This window comes from Ochotona princeps, chromosome 6, assembly GCF_030435755.1.
Source record: "Ochotona princeps isolate mOchPri1 chromosome 6, mOchPri1.hap1, whole genome shotgun sequence".
In the NCBI taxonomy this organism is placed as follows: domain Eukaryota; kingdom Metazoa; phylum Chordata; class Mammalia; order Lagomorpha; family Ochotonidae; genus Ochotona; species Ochotona princeps.
In genome coordinates, this window is record NC_080837.1 from 44,609,790 (window position 1) to 44,630,560 (window position 20,771).

Consider the following 20,771-nt stretch of genomic DNA (forward strand, 5'->3'; position numbering starts at 1 on the left):
TCAGATGCTCTTTCTTGCCTTCTGACGTGTGCTTGAGACCACATTGATTGTGGAGTGCAGACAGGAACTGTGGAAGCACTTCCCCTCAGCCACACATATATTGAACACTTGAAGATGTCCCTTGGGTGAAATTTTCATACTCGATGTTAAGGGAAAAACAAGAATAATGGGATACTTTTACTTCGAATATCTCCTGGAGACTTTGTGAAGAGTGATATCAAATGGGCAACGTACTGGAATACCGAATGCGGAGACAAGAGAAACCTCAATACATCAGTCCAGCTAGAATTACTGTAGTTTAAAAACATGATCACTGTAAGTGATGAGGAGATGTTGTCTGGGATATTAAACTGAAACTTGATCTCTTGCATTCTTAGTCCAGATTTTTTTTTTTTAAAAAGTTCACTTATGTTTTTTGGAAAGGCAGATTTTTTTTTAACCGAGATAAAGAGAGACAGAGAGTAAGAATGTCCAGCGGCTGATTCACTCCCCAAATGGCCACAATGACCAGAGATGAACTGATTTGAAACCAGGGACTAGCAGTTCCTTGGAGTCTCCCACATGGGTTCTGGGTCCCAACATGGGTTTGGGCCATCTTCTGTTGCTTTCTCAGGCCACAAGCAAGGAGCTGGAAGAGGATTAGAGCAGCCGGGCCATGCACTATCCCACCATGAACGGGATATCAACACTTGTAGAGGAGGTTAGCTGATTGAGTCAGTGTGCCAGTCCCTCATTTCAGATTTCTAATTTCAGCTGTGAGCCAAATCATATTCTGGTATGAAACAGGAACATTTGTCAAAATTTGCTCTATAATTATAAAGACTAGTGTATTTTAAGGCTATCTAAATAGATGAATGATATTAGATAACTGATTTTCAAAAATATTATCAGTGTTAAACACTAAGATAAATTTATTAATTTATTTTTTTCTATTTAAAAGCAGGACTTTGGGCCTGGTACAACAACTCAATTGGCTAATAATCCTCGCCTTACACACCCTGTGATCCCATATGGGTGCCAGTTTGTGTCTCAGCTGCTCTACTTCCCGTCCAGCTCCATGCTTGTTGCCTGGGAAAGCAGTTAAGGATGAGCCAAAACTTGGAACCTTGAACCCGTGTGGAAAGTCTGGAAGAAGTTTCTGACTCCTGGCTTTGGATTGGCTCAGCTGAGATTTTTAAGACACTTCTATTATGAAACATTTGACACATAATTAACTGTTCATATTTAAGCGTACACACATATACACCCATGGATTGGCCATCACCAGCAAGACAGTGAGCAAATGCTGCAAACACATTCTCCTTTCCCAACAACTAATTTGTATTGGGTTACTATTACCAATTTGTACATTTTAGAATTTATATAAACTATGTATAGTGGTGTGTGCTCTTACTTCATTGGTTGGGATGGTCTGGCATTTTCACTTTGTATACTAAGATTGATATTTAGCATATTGTGTACATCAGTAACGGTTTTCTTTTTATTGCTGGATAGTATTCCACTGTGTGTTCATGCATATCCACTCATTCACTGAAAGGCCTGAGTTTTGGTGAACACGTATAGATCTGTTGTAGTTGTTATAAACATCTGTTTTCAGATTACTGACCAGGCATTAACTGTTGATTCTTTTAAAATAACACCAAGCAGCACAACAGCTGAACTCTAAACTGAGTGGTATTGTTTTTTTCAAGAAACCATTAACATGTCCTTCAAGATGACATGATTTGGCACTCTCACCAGTAATAAGATTTCTCTATCCTCTATAGAAAGCTCTATATCCTTGCAAGCATTTAATGTTATCAATGATCTAGATTTTTGCTGCTTTAATTTGTTCATAATGGGATCACATTGCTGTTTTGGTTTTCATTTCTACAGTGACAAAGGATGTTCTATTATTTTCATGCACTTATTTTCCAACTGTATATTTCTTTTGGTGCAATATCTAACAAAGTCTGTTTTCTAGTAAGGTTGCTTTCTTATTTTGAAGTTGAGGGGTTCCCTGTGGAATATTTAGGATAACATTTCTTATAATTATTGTGTGTGTGTGTGTGTGTGTGCCCTTTCTCCCTGTCACTGTCTTCTCATGATCTCAGTATTATCTTTTATAGATGGATTATTAAAATTTTGCTGAAGTTCAGCATATAGATCTTTGTTTCATGTATTTTGTGTTTACTGTTGTACCTAAAAAGTTACTACCAAGCTCAAAGCTACATATATTTCTAACATTTTCTAGTTTTAGATTTGTGTTTGTGATTTATTTGAGTTCTTGTGATGGATTTTAAGTCTGGGAGTGTATTCCTTTTTTTTTTGCTTGTGGATGTTTATTTTTTTCAGCATCTTTTGATGAAGAGATTCAACTCTTATATTATATTTGGCCCTTTGTCAAAAAACAGTGTCTGACTGTATTTCTATCTATATATTGGCTCTGTTCCATGCCATTGACTTCTGTATCTGCTCTTTTTCCAGTGTGATATACTAATTATCTAGTGTTATAGTAAGTTTAGAATAGAGTAATGGTTGTCCTTTGACATTTTTTGTTTGTCTCTTTTTATTTATTGTCTTTGTGTGTTTTGATACTTAAAATACACTAATAAATGGATTGCAGTTGGATATATATCTATGAGGGTTGTTTGCTGTATTCTTGCTTTGTTATCTTATGGATTACTTAGATTTTGAGTTAACATTTTTAATTGTAAGACAATACAATCCATGTTTTTCCCTTTTACACCATTTACTCAGAAAATTTGAAAAAGCTATGCAAAAAGCACTAATACTCAAATTGAACTATTGAAGAGGTTCATATAAAGATGCTTAGTATTCTGAGTAGGAACGTTAACCTAAAACGAACGAAGAATAAGACATAATGGTTGAATTTGTGTACACGTGAGGATGAGTTACTTCACAATCAAAGGACAGGCAAACAGTTGATTGCTAGCCTAAAATACTATTAACAAGCAGGTATGCATTTGGGTTTGCACTTAGACTGCACACTCATAAATCTGCACTATATAATCCAGTTAGACTGAAATGTATGCTATTTCTTGCAGTTATTTTTATTTGTAATATAGATACTCCGTTATTTTATCCTGGGTTTGTGGTATTCTTTTACCATAATTGTTAGGAGTTAATTTCCTGTTATGTTGGTCAAAATCACTGAATAGATGAGCAGACTTGGAAATCAAGGTGAACTCCAAGCATTACACAAAGAAAAAAACACAAGTGTGTTACCCTGAAAAAATTTAATTTGTATTTTTGAATCTCATAAAAGCATTTTAGGTAAGACATATAACAGAAGGTTAAGAATTGTAAGTCAAGTGCTGTAATAGCATTGTTTATCCCGCCAATTTTTGTGTTTTTTGATTCCACATTTAAATACATAAAAATCACACATGTGCCATATTTTTGTATTAGAAATTTAATGTTGATTGTTACAACTAAATTGCAATATGCTTAGTAGACTTAATTCTAGAAGAAGAAAAATACATATAATGTGTGGGGACAGACTCTTGCCCTCAGCAGCCCAGGTGCCTTTGTGCTGTATCTGAGTGCCCAAGATCGGCTGCCCAGCTTCCTGCTTCCTGAAAATGTTGACCTTGAAAGCAGCCACAATGACCCAGTGTTGGATTTCTTCCACTCATGTGTGATCCCAGTTTTGCCTCCCAGGTTTGACCTACACACAGGGATTTGAGGAATAACTAGCAAATAGGAGCTTTCTCTATAAGTCTTTGAAAACTTTATTTATGATCTTAAACCTGGAATTTTTTTAATGTTAGAGTTATACAGCATCACCAATTAATTTAATAAAAAGAATTTAGAAATCCATTAGATTGGAGAATACTGTATGATTACTAATGCTAGAATTTCTTTTTTCAAAATATTTCTTTTAATACTTACAAATTTTAAATTTGAAAACATCTCTATATTTAATTATTTGAAAGTCAGAGAAATGGGGACAGAAAGACAACTTTCATGTGCTCCAAATGCTCCAAATGCTTGCAACAGAGGGGCTTGACTATGATTAGGTCAGGATCATAAATTAAGTCTTGGTACAAAAGCGTGTGAGCCCACCTGCTGCCTCCCAGGTTGTACATCATCAGGAAGTTGAATGGGATAGTAGGTCTGACATGTGAATTCAGCACTCCAGTATGGGTTGTAGGTACCCCAAGTATTAACTTCTATGTCAAACACTCACACCACAATCAGCAAAATGTGATGTCTCATTTGAAGCATGGATACAAATGTGTACTGATGAACTCAGAGAAGGTAATACTTGCTTCTCTTCGTCATTATGTTGTGGATGGTGCCTTGAAGCTTCTCTAACATTCCAAATGCATGTACTTTAGTGAACATAGACAAATAAGTGACATGCATGTTTGAACACCAGTATCCACTGACGACTTGTTAAGATATAATATATAATTATTATATAATTATAATATATAATTATTATATTATATATTATATATTATATTATATAATTATAATATATAATTATATAATTATTCACTACGTTTTTTTTGAATTTAGATCTAATGACATAGATATTCTAGTATCATACTTAAACATGTAGTCTTCAATATTTGACCTCAAAAATAATAAATTTCAGGAATTTAGATCCACACAATAGTATTAACTTACAGAGCAAGTTTAGACCTTGAGTCTGAAATAATTACATCATAAGTATTAGGTTTTATATTATTTTTTCCTCTTATTCAGCTAGATCAAAGCTAACGGCCATCTCCGTAGTTATTCCCTGTATAATTTGTCATTTTTATTTCATCATGTTTCAATTACCCCCCTTGCCTATTTCCATTAATATTTGGGTAAGATTAGCTTAATAAGATAAAATACAGGATCCAGTGTGTTGGCTTACTGCTAAATCCTTGCCTTGCATGCACAGGAATTCCATGTGGGCACTGGTTCATGTCGCAGCTGCTTCACTTCCATTCCAGCTCCTGCCTATGGCCTGGGAAAGCAGTAGAGGATGCCCCAAAGCTTTGGGACCTTGTGCCTTCGTGGGAGACCTGGAAAAACTCCTGGCTCCTGGCTCCTGGCGGCAGATCAGCGCAGCTCCAGCCTTTACAGTCACTTGAGGAGGGAGCCAGTGCATGGCAGATCTTTCTGTGTCTTCTTCTCTCTGTGGATCTGCTGTTCTAACAGAAATAGACAGATTTTAAGAAAGCAAAAGTTTTTAAAAAGATAAATTGATTTTTGATGAAATACAAAAGCAAAACTTGAAGGTGATGTCAATGTTACAAAAGTGTTCTCCCTAAGGAACAAGGAAGAAAATTGCAGGAAAATTCACAAGATGCTTTTCAATGGGATGGTTGCATATTTTTGCTAAAATATTTAGATATCATTTAACATGGAATAAGACATGGGAAAGCTGATTGGATAACTTTCAAATAATCAAAGAAACATTAGGTCTCTAGACAGTTGTGTTTTCCCTAGAAATACATGTAGCTTCTGAATCTCTTCATAGCGTTTCTCATCTCTTTATTTCTTAGAGTATAAATAATTGGATTCAAGAGCGGTGTGAACACAGAGTAAAACACAGCAAGAAATTTGTCAATCCAGGTGATGCTGAGTGGCCACACATAAAGGAAGATGCAGGGCCCAAAGAAGAGCACCACCACAGTGATGTGGGCAGTGCAGGTAGAGAGGGCCTTGGATGCTCCAGTTTTAGAGTTTTTGCAGACAGTGAGAAGAATGTATGTGTAGGATATCAACAAAAGGACAAAGGAAGTAATGGCCACAAACCCACAGTTGATATTCATAAAAATGTTTAAATTACGGGTATCCGTGCAGGCAAGCTTGATTACCAGTGGTCTGTCACAGAAAAAGCTATCTATTTCCTTGGGTCCACAGAAGGGTAACTGTACAATAAACACAATTTGACTGAGGGCATGCACAAAGCCAATGGTCCAGGCAGTCACCACCAACCCAGTACACCTTTGCAGACTCATAATGGTAGTGTAATGGAGAGGTTTGCAGATGGCCACATAGCGGTCATAGGCCATAACTACTAGAAGCACCATCTCAAGTGCAGCAATGCATTGGGCAAAGAAGATCTGGCACATGCAGCCTCCAAAGGAAATGGTCTTGCTCTTCTTCAGGAGGCCTGTGATCATCTTAGGAGTGGTGTTAGAAGAAAGCCACATGTCAACGAAGGATAGATTGGCCAACAGGAAGTACATGGGATAGTGGAGATGAGGGTCAGTGATGATTAAGATCACAATGACAATGTTTCCAGATACAATGATGATGTAAAGTGTGGAAAATACCATGAAGAGTAAGGCCTGAATATTCAAGGAATGGAAGAGCCCCAGAAGTACAAATTCTGACACCATGGACTGATTTCGATGATCCATTTGATTTAGCTGTGTCCTCTACAGTCACCTGGATATGACAGATTATCTGTTAGTGGGATGACAAGGAAGCATTAATTTTTAGGGTATAGTGTACACATTGAAAGTTAACATCTATCTAATGAATGTAAAGAATAGCTGTAAACAGAAATTTTGAACAAATGAAAGCTGCACTGCTCTTGATTCCAGGTACCCCAAGTATTAACTTACAATTGCCTATGATTGATTCTAAAAGAAGTCAAGGCTGAGATGAGCTTGCATTGTCCCCTGCACAAACAGGAGATGAAGAAGCCAGGACCATGTAAAAAGGAGGGCTCTTCGATTCATCTGTTTGGAAAACCTGCACAATCTGAACTTTTTCTTAAAGCAGTTTTTCTTACCAACACTCAAAAGCTTCCAATGCCTAATTCTGTACCTGTTGAATAAATGATAGAAAAGAAACTAGTAGTAAAATAAGGACTCCAACTGTGCTTGACATGAATTTGCTCATTGATAATATGTACATTCCTATGGGAAAACTCACAAAAGAATAATGTTAATCAGTTTTCCTTTTGCTAATATTTCATAGTATCAGTGGACTGACTGAGTACACAAAGGAACTTCAAACATAATTGAAATGTTTATGTTAATGGAAAATTTTTGGAATGCACACATGATTCTTTTGTAATGTGCCTTTTCTGTGAGTATTTTGAAATTATACAATTATTCTATTATTTTTAAACCAATATTTAGGAGAATTATGGGATAATCATAAATTTTTATTTGCAAATGCAGGCTGAGAACGTATTCTACTAGTATCTGACCTTGTTATCCCCAGCTAACACTATTTCTGTATTTGTTCTCTCATTTGTAAAAAAGTACATTCAAATCGACAGATGAGAAGGTAAATCAGAACACACAAAAATGCATTTAGAACTCAGTGGATCATAATATTGTTTTCTCCTGGATTAACTATGATTAATTTAAAAGAATACTGTTTTTAAGCTCATTGGAGATAATAGTGTACATCTGAATATTTTTGATCAGCAAGTTTTGTATGACACATTTTCTTTAAAACAGTTACTGGGAGCGTTCCTCTAAATTAACATACACACACTCAGCCATCTTACAGAACGTATGATGCAAGAAGCATGTTGTGCTTGCTGTTTGTTTTCTAAGAAGTTAAAACAACTTTTCCATCTTCCTTTTCTTAAGTAAAGTTACTAATATTTAAATGGGGCCAAAGAGGCCATAGAGCATTCTTTTAAAGAATTGTTGCAATTCTCACTTGTAACACAAAAACTATTCTCTTAGGAGTGTGAAGATGTGAAACAAACATTGCATGTCTTCCACATGCGGTGTGTTTCCATATATACTTTTCTCTTTAAATACCACCAAATTGTCTGAGACCATCCCTATTTGTATTTTACTATGAGATGCACGTTCTCAGATAATTGAACAGATTTATTGAGATATTCATTTGGTGAGGTAAATGGGGAGAAAGTGCCCCACTCACTCAAGCTACCTTCCTTTATTTTTAGGTATGTGTTTTCCTCCCTTGAGCATGTATTTCTATTGTGACTTAGACATGTTCTTCCCCAAAAGAAACACAGAACACAAAGAATATTTTTAGCCAAATGTAATGCAAAATAAAAGCACAGGATTAGCAGAATTAGTATTCTACAGTCTACTTGAAACTCATGCTAGTTTGAATTTGGGAAAATTCTATCACTCTTTCTTAACCTTGCATTCTTCAGATATTAAGTAGAGAGAATGACAAACTGGAAACTCTGCTAATGAACTTCTATTTACTTACCTCATTTAGTTAACTACCAATCTCCATCCCTTCTGTAAAATACGCAAAGTGATGACCAAAAACAATTTTTTGTGATGATATATGCATTTATGCATGGCTTAATGAATTTTTTTAAACTTAGGAAATATGAATATGCAGATAGTTTCCTATAATATTATCAGTTCTTATTATCATGTTTACTCTTCTTTTTTTTCTGTCTATATAGTTTATATTACGTGCAGTGCTCTCCTGATGTGAAAGATTTTTGTCTTAAATGAGAAGACTCGTTTGATCAGGCACCACTTATTTCAGATGGCCACTAAAGGACTCCAGTCTCCCAAGGTGGACCTGAACGAAGTTTTTAGAGAGTGTATTTTGATGGTGATTGCACTGGTGCTGAAGATCATAGAAAATCCAGGAAGAAAAGACAGGAAGAAAAAAAATCTCAGAATATTTTTCTGAAAATGCCAAAACCTAAACAAGTCATTTTTAATGCCATGAAAAATAGACATGTGTGAAATGTATCCATAGAAACATTTTAAAGAATCATCTGAAAGAAGAGAATCAGAGAGGTGGAATGACTTACTAAGCACAAATTTCTTTAAGATCAGATTCCCTTAGTCTGGTCTTGTGGTGTGTGCCTTAGATATGTCCTTTGCTGTGCCCTGTCCCTCAGCCTCACATATATTCACAACCTGAGGTGATCCCTTGGGTCAAATTATCCAACAGGACTGAACAGATATTGCTGAACAGAACAAGAATCATGGAAATAATTATCTTGGTCATCTCTTTGGGACTTCTTTGTTGTTAAGAATAATTCCAATCATTGCATCTTTTGGAAAACTGAATAGGAAAAGAAAATCTCATGTGAATTGTTCCAGCACTAAACAATTGATTAAAAAATTTTTTTTGATGATAGTACTAAAGATACAGCTTCTATAATTCTATATGCATTACCTGATTTTGAGTTACATAATGCAATCAATGAGTATTTCAGTTTTATGTGTGGAAGAAATTGTGTCCTGTTATTGATATAAAATCACCAAGGAACCCTCTGATATTGAGGGAGTATCCTCATGCATGCCTTTGCTGTCCAAGTAGCAGTAAATTCATTTATTGTCTTGTTTCCATATAATTTCTTTTTTAAGCTGATTTTTATTATTTTCCATAATGTAGTTTTGTAAGTATAGGCATTCCCCTTTGCTCTTTCTGTTTCCTTGTTTTCCCCTCACACCATTTATCTCTGATATTATTACAGAAAATATTATTTCTGGTTAACTGGGATTCTGGGTTTTAAATTATTAATGTAACTTTACACTTTAAATAAGAGGAGTGATGGGTATTTATAACATATTTACTATATTTTAATCTGTTCATTGTTTTCTGTAGTGATTGTGCTAATGGACACTTGCAGAAGGATTCCCTCTTCTCCAAATCCTTACCATCACTTCCATAGTTTTGATAATATCCAATCTAACTGTAGTGAGGTGATATCTCATTTGGCTTTTATTTGCATTTCCCTGATTATTAGTGGATGATAGTGAATGATTTTTAAAATATCTTTTTGGCCATTTGTTTGCCATCTTTTGAGAGATTTTTTAAAGTCTACTATCCATTTGTGTGTATTCCTTGGTGCGTGTATGTTTGCTATTGAGTTGCTTAAACCTCTTCTATATCAGTTATTAATCCTTTGTCAGGTATATACCAGGGAAACATCTTGTCCAACTGTATAGGTTGTCTCTCCAGTCTGGTGAATAGCCAGAGCACAGAGAACTTTCAGGGCAGTAAAACCACTTGAATATCACATGATTATATATATGTCCAAACTCATCAGAATGTAAACCCTACTGAAAGTTAGCATCCTTGTTTAAAATAAATCAGGGGGGGAGGCCTTGTGCACAGTGAGTTATGCCATTGTCCTACAATGCCAGCAACCCATCTGTGTAGTTGCTCAAGTGCTGGCAGCTCGAGTTGTAATACAGCTTCTTGCTAATGCAACTGGGAAAGCAGAAGGAGATGGTTCCAAGTACTTGGGCCTCTGCTCCATGTGGCCGATCTGGATCCAGTTCTGGGTGGTTGGTTCATCCTGACCTCTCTATGGTTGCTGATGCCATTTGGAAGTGAATGAATGAATGGAATATCTTTTTTTCTTTTCCTATAAAATTCAAGTGAATAAATGAATTCTTTAAGAAAACAAGATCAGTTGGCTGCACATTTGTGTGTTTACTTCCAGTGACTCTATTCTGTTCTGCCTGTCTATGGATTTTTTTTTTTTTTTGGTCAGTGCCATCCTAAGTAATGTAGCATACTGTATTCTACTTGTTCTTTCTGCTCAGCATTGCTTTGTATATTAGAGTACTTCTGGTTTCATACACAGTTTAGTAGCACTTTTTCTACTGCTGTGAAAATGTCTTTATTGCTTTTATTGGGATTATATTAAATTTGTAATTTGGGGGTTTAATTTTTTTAGGGTGTTGGTTCTTTCATTCAGTGAACACAGATTTTTTTATTTGTTTGTGTTATTTTGACTTTCACCCGTTGATGATTTATAGTCTTCGTTGTTGAAATCTTTCATATCTTTTGATTTTTTGTTTTTACGAATTTTAGTTTATTGGTAGCTGGTAGATGTAAGATTAGATTCCTGACTTCTTTTTTCAAGAGCTCATTGTGGTGTATAACAATGCTGTTGATTTTTTGCATGTTGACTTTATATTTTGTGACAATGACCAATTTACATTTTGTTATTTCTGATCACTTCTTGGTACAGTCTTGGGGGTTTCCTATATATGAAATTATATCATCTAATACCACTGACAATTGTCTTATTTTAAAATTTTTATTTGAAAGGCAGTTTTATAGACAGAAGGAGAAAGAGAGAGAAATCTTCCATCTGCTGCTACACTCCCCAAATTGCTGTGATAGCCAGAGTTGAGTTGAACCTAAGCTGGGAGATAAGAGCTTCACAGGTTTTTCCACAGGGTTGCAAGGTTCCAAGGACTTAGACGACCCTCCAATGCTTTCCCAGGCCATAAGCAGGGTTCTGAATTGGAAGTAGAACTACTGAGACACGTACTGGGGCCAACATGCTTTGCCAGTGCTGCAGACACAGGATTAGCCTGTTGAGTCACTGCACTGCCCCTTCCTCCCAGCCAATAACAGTTACACATTTCCTCTCCTTCCCTTCCCTTCCCTTCCCTTCCCTTCCCTTCCCTTCCCTTCCCTTCCCTTCCCTTCCCTTCCCTTCCCTTCCCTTCCCTTCTTTCTTTCATTATCTCTCTCTCTCTTTTTCTTCTTTCTTCCTTCTCTTTTGTAAAGCCTAGTTGCTAAAGCTAGGACTCCAGTATGTGGTAAAAGTGTTCATCCTTGACTTCTTCAGAACTTAGAAAGATAAAGCTTCATATTTTCCCCATTAAATATAATGTTAACAGTTTTGTAAAATATGGTCTCTATTATGGTGAGGTATGTTCTTTATTCAGGATTTTTTTTTTAATCATGAATTCGTGTTGAATTTCTCAAAATGCTTTTTTTCTGCATGTTTTGATGTGGTATATCACATCTATTATTTTGTGCAGATTGAGCAATTCTTACATTCCTAGAATGAATCCCCTTGATTGCAGTGAATAACTTTAAAGTTATTGCTATTTTATTTACTGGCATTTGTTGAATATTTTCACATCTATGTTCATCAACAATATTAGTCCATGTATTTTTTTAAAAGATTTTTTAAAATTTTTTATTACAAAGTCAGATACACAGAGAGGAGGAGAGACAGAGAGGAAGATCTTCCGTCCGATGATTCACTCCCCAAGTGAGCTGCAACGGGCCGATCCGATGCCGGGAACCAGGAACCTCTTCCAGGTCTCCCACGTGGGTGCAGTGTCCCAATGCATTGGGCCGTCCTAGACTGCTTTCCCAGGCCACAGGCAGGGAGCTGGATGGGAAGTGGAGCTGCCGGGATTAGAACCGGCGCCCATATGGGATCCCGGGGCGTTCAAGGCTAGGACTTTAGCCGCTAGGCCACGCCACCGGGCCCCAGTCCATGTATTTTTAATTGTTGTATACTTGATGGCTTTAACACCAAGGTAAAATGTTTGTCCTCAATGAGTTCAGAAGAATTCTTTCTTCTACTTTTTGAAATAATTTTTTAAAGAATTGGCATCAAATCTTTAAATGTTTGGCAGAATTTGGTGGCTGAACCATCTGGTCTTTAGTCTTTACTCTTTCCTTTGGTAGGAAACTGTTTTTTCAGTCTATTGTTTTTATAATATTAATCATCATGTCTTAATTTTCACCTCTGACTTTAAATATTTGAAATTTTTTCTTGCATTTTACTTAGTTGAACTCAAAGTTCAGTTACCTTTATTCTTGTTTCAGTGAACCAGCTTTTCAGTTTTTTGCTATTTTTTTGCAGTCTTTATGTCATATTTTTGTGCTCATCGTTTTATTAATTCTTTTTTTCTTATCTATTTGGGATTCTATTTGTCCATGTTTTTGTAGTTTTCTGAGTAGAACAATAAATTATTTGTTTGGGAACTTTCTGCGTTTTTGATGCATGCATTGCTTGCTACAGATTTAGTCAGACTAATTATTAATATTAATTTTGCTATATTTCTTATATTTTTATGCTGTATTTACACCTGCATTGATTTTAAGAATTACATATTTATTTCTTGGTTTCTTCCTTGATTCATTGGTTGCTTCATTGATTCATTCACTGGTTGCTCAGTTCATGTGTTTATACAACGTTGCTTTTGGTAAAATAATTTATTGTACAGAAATATAAATGCATTATTGAGTTACAACCAATTAATTCATTTGAGCAAAAACATACCTGATTGTCTAAAACAGCAGGATCTAACAGAATGGTGAAATGGCATGTTGACTATGACTTTTATTAAAAACAAGATTTTCATTCTCTTGATATGGGAGTGAAGATGTAAGAGCTTAAGCTCCTGTTTATGTACCTATTTAAGTACAACAAAGTTTTTGTTTCTCATACCTATAACTTTAAGCTCTATTGTACTGGATGTCTTGTTGCCAAGGAAGGATTTCTTTCATAATAATAAAGATTAACTAGAGCCAGTGAAACTGAGACAACCAAAGGTTTAGCATTAAGTTTCATTTATTTGCTTTTGTACATTTGTTGAATTAATGGAATTCAAGAAGCCTCCACATTTATTGCCTTTGGAGCCTAACATTTTCTTTAATTCTCTTTTCTGTTTATCAGTAGAATAGGATACAAAATTAAAGAAAAAATAATATTGTTGTTTCTTGACAAACTAGATGAAAGTTTTGAGGAGAACTGCTAATGCTAGAGAAATATGTATTTCCAAGATTGTTCTGTGAAAGTTCAAGAGAAATTAAATAAAATGTTTTTCAGCAGGATAGAAGTTTATCTTTATGTATGAAAAAAAACCAGGAAGCATAAAGAAGTTAGAGCCTCCTTTAATTCTGTTGAAAGCATAAAAAGACTAAGGGACAATTTTCCTGTGGAAGACTGATGGATTTCTAGGCAGTAAATATTTCCTTAGAGTCATGTATTAGCATCTAAACCTCTTCATAGGATTTCTAATTTCTTTAGTTCTCAGAGCATAAATAATCAGATATTAACTAACTGAGCTAATTGTAAAATTCTCTTACAAATGATTGCTAGATTTCTTGGCCCTAAGTGTATTCCTTAGAGTCTATGTGACAGCTACTAAATCTCTTCATAGCGCTTCTCATCTCCTTATTTCTCAGAGTGTAAATAATTGGATTCAAGAGCGGTGTAAATACAGAATAAAACACAGCAAGAAATTTGTCAATCCAGGTGATGTTAAGTGGCCACACATAGATGAAGATGCAGGGCCCAAAGAAGAGCACCACCACAGTGATGTGGGCAGTGCAGGTAGAGAGGGCCTTGGATGCTCCAGTTTTAGAGTTTTTGCAGACAGTGAGAAGAATGTATGTGTAGGATATCAACAAAAGGACAAAGGAAGTAATGGCCACAAACCCACAGTTGATATTCATAAAAATGTTTAAATTACGGGTATCCGTGCAGGCAAGCTTGATTACCAGTGGTCTGTCACAGAAAAAGCTATCTATTTCCTTGGGTTCACAGAAGGGTAACTGTACAATAAACACAATTTGACTGAGGGCATGCACAAAGCCAATGGTCCAGGCAGTCACCACCAACCCAGTGCACTTTTGCAGGCTCATAATGGTAGTGTAATGGAGAGGTTTGCAGATGGCCACATAGCGGTCATAGGCCATAACTACTAGAAGCACCATCTCGCCTCCTCCAACAAAATGCACAAACAGGATCTGGCACATGCAGCCTCCAAAGGAAATGGTCTTGCTCTCCCTGAGGAAGTCTGTGATCATCTTAGGAGTGGTGACCGAGGAAAGCCACATGTCGACAAAGGACAGATTGGCCAACAGGAAGTACATGGGGGAGTGGAGATGTGAGTCAGTGATGATTAAGATTACGATGAAAACATTTCCAGACACGATGAGCAGATAAAGCATCAAAAATATCACAAAGAGTAAGGCTTGAGTGTTCCATGACTGGCAAAGTCCCAGAAGCACGAATTCTGACACCATGGACTGATTTCCTAAATCCATTTTATTCAGTTTATCCTCTAATAGTAACTGCGTATGACATTATTAGTGGGCTGAGAAAGAAGACTCAAATTTGGAATTTATGCTTCACAGCGGAATTCAGCAGTCAAATATGAAAGTATCATGAATAATTTTGAAAAGACGTCTTGTTCAATAAAGTTATATAATTATGGTAGAATCTCCAAACAACAGAATGGGAGATAAGATTATTATGTAAATCAAACAAAAATGGAATAATGGAAGCAGGACTATAGGAATATATTAAGAAGACTTTGTACTACCCTAGAGAATAGATTCAGTCCACTCGTGTTTAAATAAGAATCTAGGTGGAACACCAACAGCATCCGCTGTAAGTCGCTTGAATCAGGTCAATTACAGTAGTCCCATGTCGGCAGTGTTTCACATTTCTAGGTGTCAGATACAGGTATTCAATTGCAGCTTGAAAATATTAGTATTTGCTTTGACTGTTTTGATGAGAGAGAAAGAGAAAGAAGAGAGATTATAATTACATAACTTTCATTTTAGTGAGTTTTATTAGTTTTTAAGTTTTTACTATCGGCTAGTATTAATCATCACTGTTCCATTTTATATATGAAATCGTAACAGAGGTATATGGAGAATAAAATATTACTGGTATTGATGGGGATAGTGGGATATAGTCCCAGATAACTGGTATTACTTAGCAAACTGAATGAATATTACAGCACAATACTAATGACATTATATCATTATGATTTCTCTGTGGTGTGCGTAGTCCTTCAACTCTTCATTATCCTCTTCTATGATGCATTTTAAAATCAAACCTTTGTTTTACTCCCTCGATAATATATGACATTGTTTTATGAGAAACTATGAAGAAGGTCATTTAATACATACCTGACATAACTAGTTGGATGAAAACAATATATGTGTATTGATCTAGTAGAGAATGGACATGAGGTTAAAGCTACATGATTTCTAATTATTCAACTTCGGGTATAATAATCATATTGCTCATACTGATCTTGTAATTAAAATTGAAAATTCTTCTTGAGGTAAATATTGGTAAGAAAATTGTTAATTTTTCTGTTTTGACTTTGCCTTTGTTATTTTCCTCTCTTGGCGTTATTTAAATTTTCATTTGTTTCCTTTTTTACTTTGAAATCTCCAGAGTGTCTCCCAGGAGAGCAGACGAACAATGAAGACTATGACTTCATCATGAGCATGGTTTTCCCTTTTCCTTACAATAAGAAATCAGAAGAATTTTTAAGGGCAATAAGAATAAAAGCTCTTTGGAAATACAAGCTTGCTATTGCTAAGGGGATAGACAATATTCCACAATGTACAAATAAACATTCTCCCTAATAGAAAAGATTTACCTAATTTCTAAAGAAAATATTTTGATATTACTCACAATATATCCATGTTTGTATTCATCAGAGCACAGATGTTTACATCAGAATGTTTGCAACAGTGTAATGACAGAACAAAACATTGCAAGAAATCTGTCTACCCAAGTGGTTCTAATCAGGCACACATAAGATGATGAGGCAGGACCTAAAGACTATCAACAGTGCTGTGGGAAGTGCAGGCAGAGAGGAATCTGGGATGGAGGAGTGTGGGAACTTGAGCAATCTAATCTTTGTTTTAAAACTCACTCTTTTTCTTATTAGTACAAACTTCTCTGGGAGAAGATTTTAATAACAACGTCCATATGTATTGAATGGCAGAGTTATTGGAAAGTCGAATTCCTCAAATGTGTTTGAGATAGATTTGGTAAAAGAAGAACATATGCATTCCTAGGAAAAAAATCCACAAAAAAGAAGTTTGGTATTCATTAACACTGCATAATAATAGCTGATTATTACATGACGATGTTTCAAAAAGTTTGTGGCAAATAGAATTAAAATATGAAACCAACCAATTACTCTACTAGTATTAACTATTATTTAGAAGAACTAATATGACCATGAACTTTTAGTTTAAATGTAGGCTGAAAATTTATTGTTGCTAATATTTCACCTGAAAGTAAAGCTATGTCTTCCTCTACTATTTCTTTTATAAAACAGTACATTTGAATGAATGAATTTGAAGGTGAATCAGAACACATAGTACTCACTTAGAATTCTGTGAATAGCAGTTAATATTATGTATTCTCTCTTGCATTAATTAGAGCTTATTTAAAAGGAGCAACTTTTCAAGCTTGCAAAACATAAAATTATATAGCCGAGAACTTTCTCTAAGCAAATGATACACGATAAAACTTTCTTTAAAATCCCTCCAGGCACATTACCGTACATATACGCAATCATACTATGGGATGTATAGTTCAAGCAATATGTCAATACCTGATACTTGCTATCTAGAAAGTTAATAACATTGTCACTCTCTTTGGAAATCCTTTATTTTGGAAAATTGTGTTACTCTTTTAGAGCATGAAAATATGAAGTAAAACATTCACTCTATCCATAGGCAATATGTTTCTGTAAGTTTTTTTTTCTATAACACTCAACCTGAAAATATCCTCATTATTTGTATTTTATAGAGACTCTCCTCAGAGAATATGATAGATTACCCGGGAGATCCAATGGATGGTAAACAGGGAATAGGTGCTAGATTTCTCCCTCCTCACCCATGCTATATTCTTTTGTCTCAGATATGCACTGTAATTGGCACTTATTTGGTAATACACCTTCTCACTCAAAATATAGCCCCTTTTGCTTATATTTTAAAGTTATATTGTACAACATACATTGCTGTCTAGTAGGCAGATGAGATCAAAGTCTTAAATGACAGGGAAAAATTCACAAGTGGAAAGTTGTGCAGGTCGAGTAGCCATCAAAGGACTTGGATTTCCCAAAGTAGACCGTAGAGCATCTCCGAGGCCATGTATTTTTGTGGCATTGCACCAATGTTGGAGATTCAAGAAATTCCATGAGGAAAAGGATAGGAAGAGAAAATCTTAGAACTGTTCATTGGAAATGCCAGAAAGTAAAGAAATCATTCTTAATTACCAAAATATGTGTGAAAAAGATCCATAGAAAGATTTTAAGAATCATTTCAGGGCCCGGCATGGTGGCCTGCTGATTATAGTCCTCACCTTGCATGCACTGGGATCCCATACGGGTGCCGGTTCCTGTCCCGGCTGCTCCACTTCCTTTCCGGCTCCCTGTTTGCGGCTGGGGAAAGCAGTAGAGGATGGCCCAAAAGCCTTGGGACCCTGCACTGCGCGGGAGACCTGGAAGAATCTCTAGGCTCTTGGAATGAAATTGCCTCAGCTGCAGCCAAGGTAGCCACCTGGGAAGTGAACCAGCGGATGGAAGATCTTTCTGTCTCTCCTCTCTGTAAATCTGACTTTCAAATAAAAATAAATAAATGTTTAAGGAAAAAAAGAGAATCATCTGAAAGAAACAAATGTGGAATGTCTTAGTAAGCACAAAGTTTCTTCTTTCATTTTGTCTTCTGATGTGTGCTTGAGACATGTCCCTGCTGAGTGAAGGTAGTGTCTGTGGAAGCACTTTCCTTCAGCCTGAACTATATTCAGCGCCTGAAGAGGTCCCTGGGGTGAAATTACCCAACAGGACTGAATGGATCTTGCTGAACAGAGCAAGGTTCATGGAGAAAATTATCTTGGTCATTTCTCTGGGATTTATTTGTTAAGAATAATTGCAATCATGGCATCTTCTGGAAATCAGAATAGAAAGAGAAGAAAATCTCCTACGAAGCAGTCTAGCATTAAATAATTGTTGTTTTAAAAAACATTCTTCTGATGATAAGTCCCTTAAGCAATTAGATGGGCTAATATGCAGACAGGGCCAGGTCCCTGGGGTGATGAAAAAAAAGGGGAATGTCTTTAATAGTGTGCAAGATACTTGCTCCTCCCAGAAGTTGTCTTTTGGGATGTAAAATAGCAATTCCACTCCTCTGGTTTTCCAGTCTTATCAATATACCAAGGAAGTAGTGATTTCATCCTTTTGAGCTTTGCTCATCATGAGAATAGGTAAAAGTTATTGATGCCACCTTCCAATGGTTTTTGTTTTTTCATGGGCAGACAAGTCAGGATTGCAATTCCACCCTTTTCATGGGGTTTGTCCCTAACTTCAGATTGTTAGCAGCTCTTTTATATCTTTTCCCCCTAAATTTTGGTTAAGAGATTCCTCTTAGACTAAATTTTTCCATCTTTCTCTTTTAAAGACTCCCACTTGCAGACCACTGTGGCAGAAGTCTTCTGAGTCAATGAATCTTGCTTTTGCTCACTACTCTAACAGAAATTCTTTTTTCATGTGAGACAAGAACCAACACAGTCTGTCTCCTTTGAGTTGCTTTCCCCATAAGGGCACTAAGGCTATAGCTTGTGAAAATCAGATGTGTTAAATTATCTTGAGCCACTTAATGAAATTCAGTTGACATTTCAGTTTCAGTTGCAAAAGTAATCAATTGCTGTTGGCGTGGTATAAAACCACCAACAAATCCCCTGAGATTGTTGGAGTATCCCAGTTCATGTCACGGTTGTCCAAATGGATAGAAAATCTTTATTAGTTTACTGTTTTATTTCAGTAAAGTTTCTTATTAAATGGAGTTCCAGACAATTATGCATTAGGTATTCAATGATCAGTATATCTTGATTTTAAAATAACAACACTGATGTTAGTTTATAATATGTTTAAAGTACTTTTTAGTGTAGATTTTTAATACTATGGAAGAATGAAGTATAATTCAGTGTACAATTTGCTCACTCTTGACCTATGTGTGCAACCTTGAAAAGTTCATCACTTTCAAGAGAGTGAAGACATGCCTCTAGCCCTAAGCACACTTTGTTGCTGGGTGTGAGAGAGATCATGCCAGCAAGTCTAGGATGTAGTAAGGAGTCTTTGTTATTACCCAAGCTTGGTGATGCAGCACCCATCACTTTAGGATGTTTAGAGTCACACCCTCTTAATTACTAGCTGTAGGTACTAGGCAACCATACATCTGATGATATAGAAATTAGCAAGTGAAAAGTCACAGTGGCAATCCAGTCTGAATAAGAACCCTGAGAAGAAATCATCATTACTGTGAAATCCATCCATTAAACTGTAGACCTACGTTTCAGCTTCCCCAGCAATATAAAATATCCTAGGATATTTGTGCAGTGAACAATCTGGACATGGAGGAGTGACTTGAACATTGGTCTTGAAGACCCCTGCTGTTTTGGACTTGGTACCATTTTAAATAACTTCTTCCCCTATGTCTCAACTTCCCTAAGATTCATGTACCGTTTAGGTTCAAATTTTGTTGCCTGCCAATCCACTGTAATATCATAACACTGTTCCCACAACTCTGCTGGAACCTCATGGCAGCATACCTGATGCCCTATCCACCAATCCCTTATGGCCCCCTGACACCTGCCCTTGGCCATAAGAAGGCACACTCCCACGTGTGTGTCCCTCTTCTTTTTGCTCCCCCTCCCTTTTCCATTGGATCCCCCTCCTGCCAGGATGATAGAAGATGTGTCTCTTCCTCTCTCTGCCTTAGTTCCCATCCCTGTGGCCTGGCCATCATCCCACAAGTCTTGCTGTGTCTGGTGATTTGGGTTTGTGGAAGCAAACTGAAAAGAGCTAACACTGAAACTGAAAAAAAAAAAAAACCTGAAAAGAGATAAATGCCAAAAAGAGCTAACAGGACACATTTACAAAACTGCAACCATTCCTCTTTCCCTGCATTCTCTGCCCACATTACTCTCTTAGAACTCATGAAATGTACACAAATTGGAAATACAAACCATTTTAGCATTTGCATCTTTGTTGACTTGCCCAAGCAATGAACAGAGGGTGAGGAATATAAAAATACATGATCCATATTCAGGAGTTACCCATGTCCTCAGAGTCTGTTTGAGGAAAGTAAGAGACTAAGTGGTACTGGGGAGACCAAGAGTCAGAATGTGAGAGCAATGGAAGCACAGGACCCTCCCCACCATGGGCCTTTATGGGATTTGAGAGGGGAGTGGTTACACAACAATGTATACTGCCCCCTCTCAGGTTTCAGGTGATGATAGGGAAGCATCATTTGAC

At 36.3% G+C, this 20,771-nt stretch overlaps 2 protein-coding genes across 2 annotated transcripts; both read right to left on the reverse strand.

Annotated features, from left to right (window-relative positions):
* Positions 1 to 5,447: 5,447 nt before the first annotated feature.
* LOC105941807 (olfactory receptor 4K3-like) lies at positions 5,448 to 6,374 on the reverse strand. Its single transcript, XM_012926879.3, has one exon. The coding sequence runs from the start codon at positions 6,369 to 6,371 to the stop codon at positions 5,448 to 5,450; it is 924 nt and encodes a 307-aa protein (XP_012782333.2). The 5' UTR covers positions 6,372 to 6,374.
* A 7,432-nt stretch (positions 6,375 to 13,806) lies between these two features.
* LOC101518381 (olfactory receptor 4F17-like) lies at positions 13,807 to 14,748 on the reverse strand. The gene has a single exon (XM_036495571.2). The coding sequence runs from the start codon at positions 14,743 to 14,745 to the stop codon at positions 13,807 to 13,809; it is 939 nt and encodes a 312-aa protein (XP_036351464.2). The 5' UTR covers positions 14,746 to 14,748.
* Between the last annotated feature and the right edge of the window lie 6,023 nt (positions 14,749 to 20,771).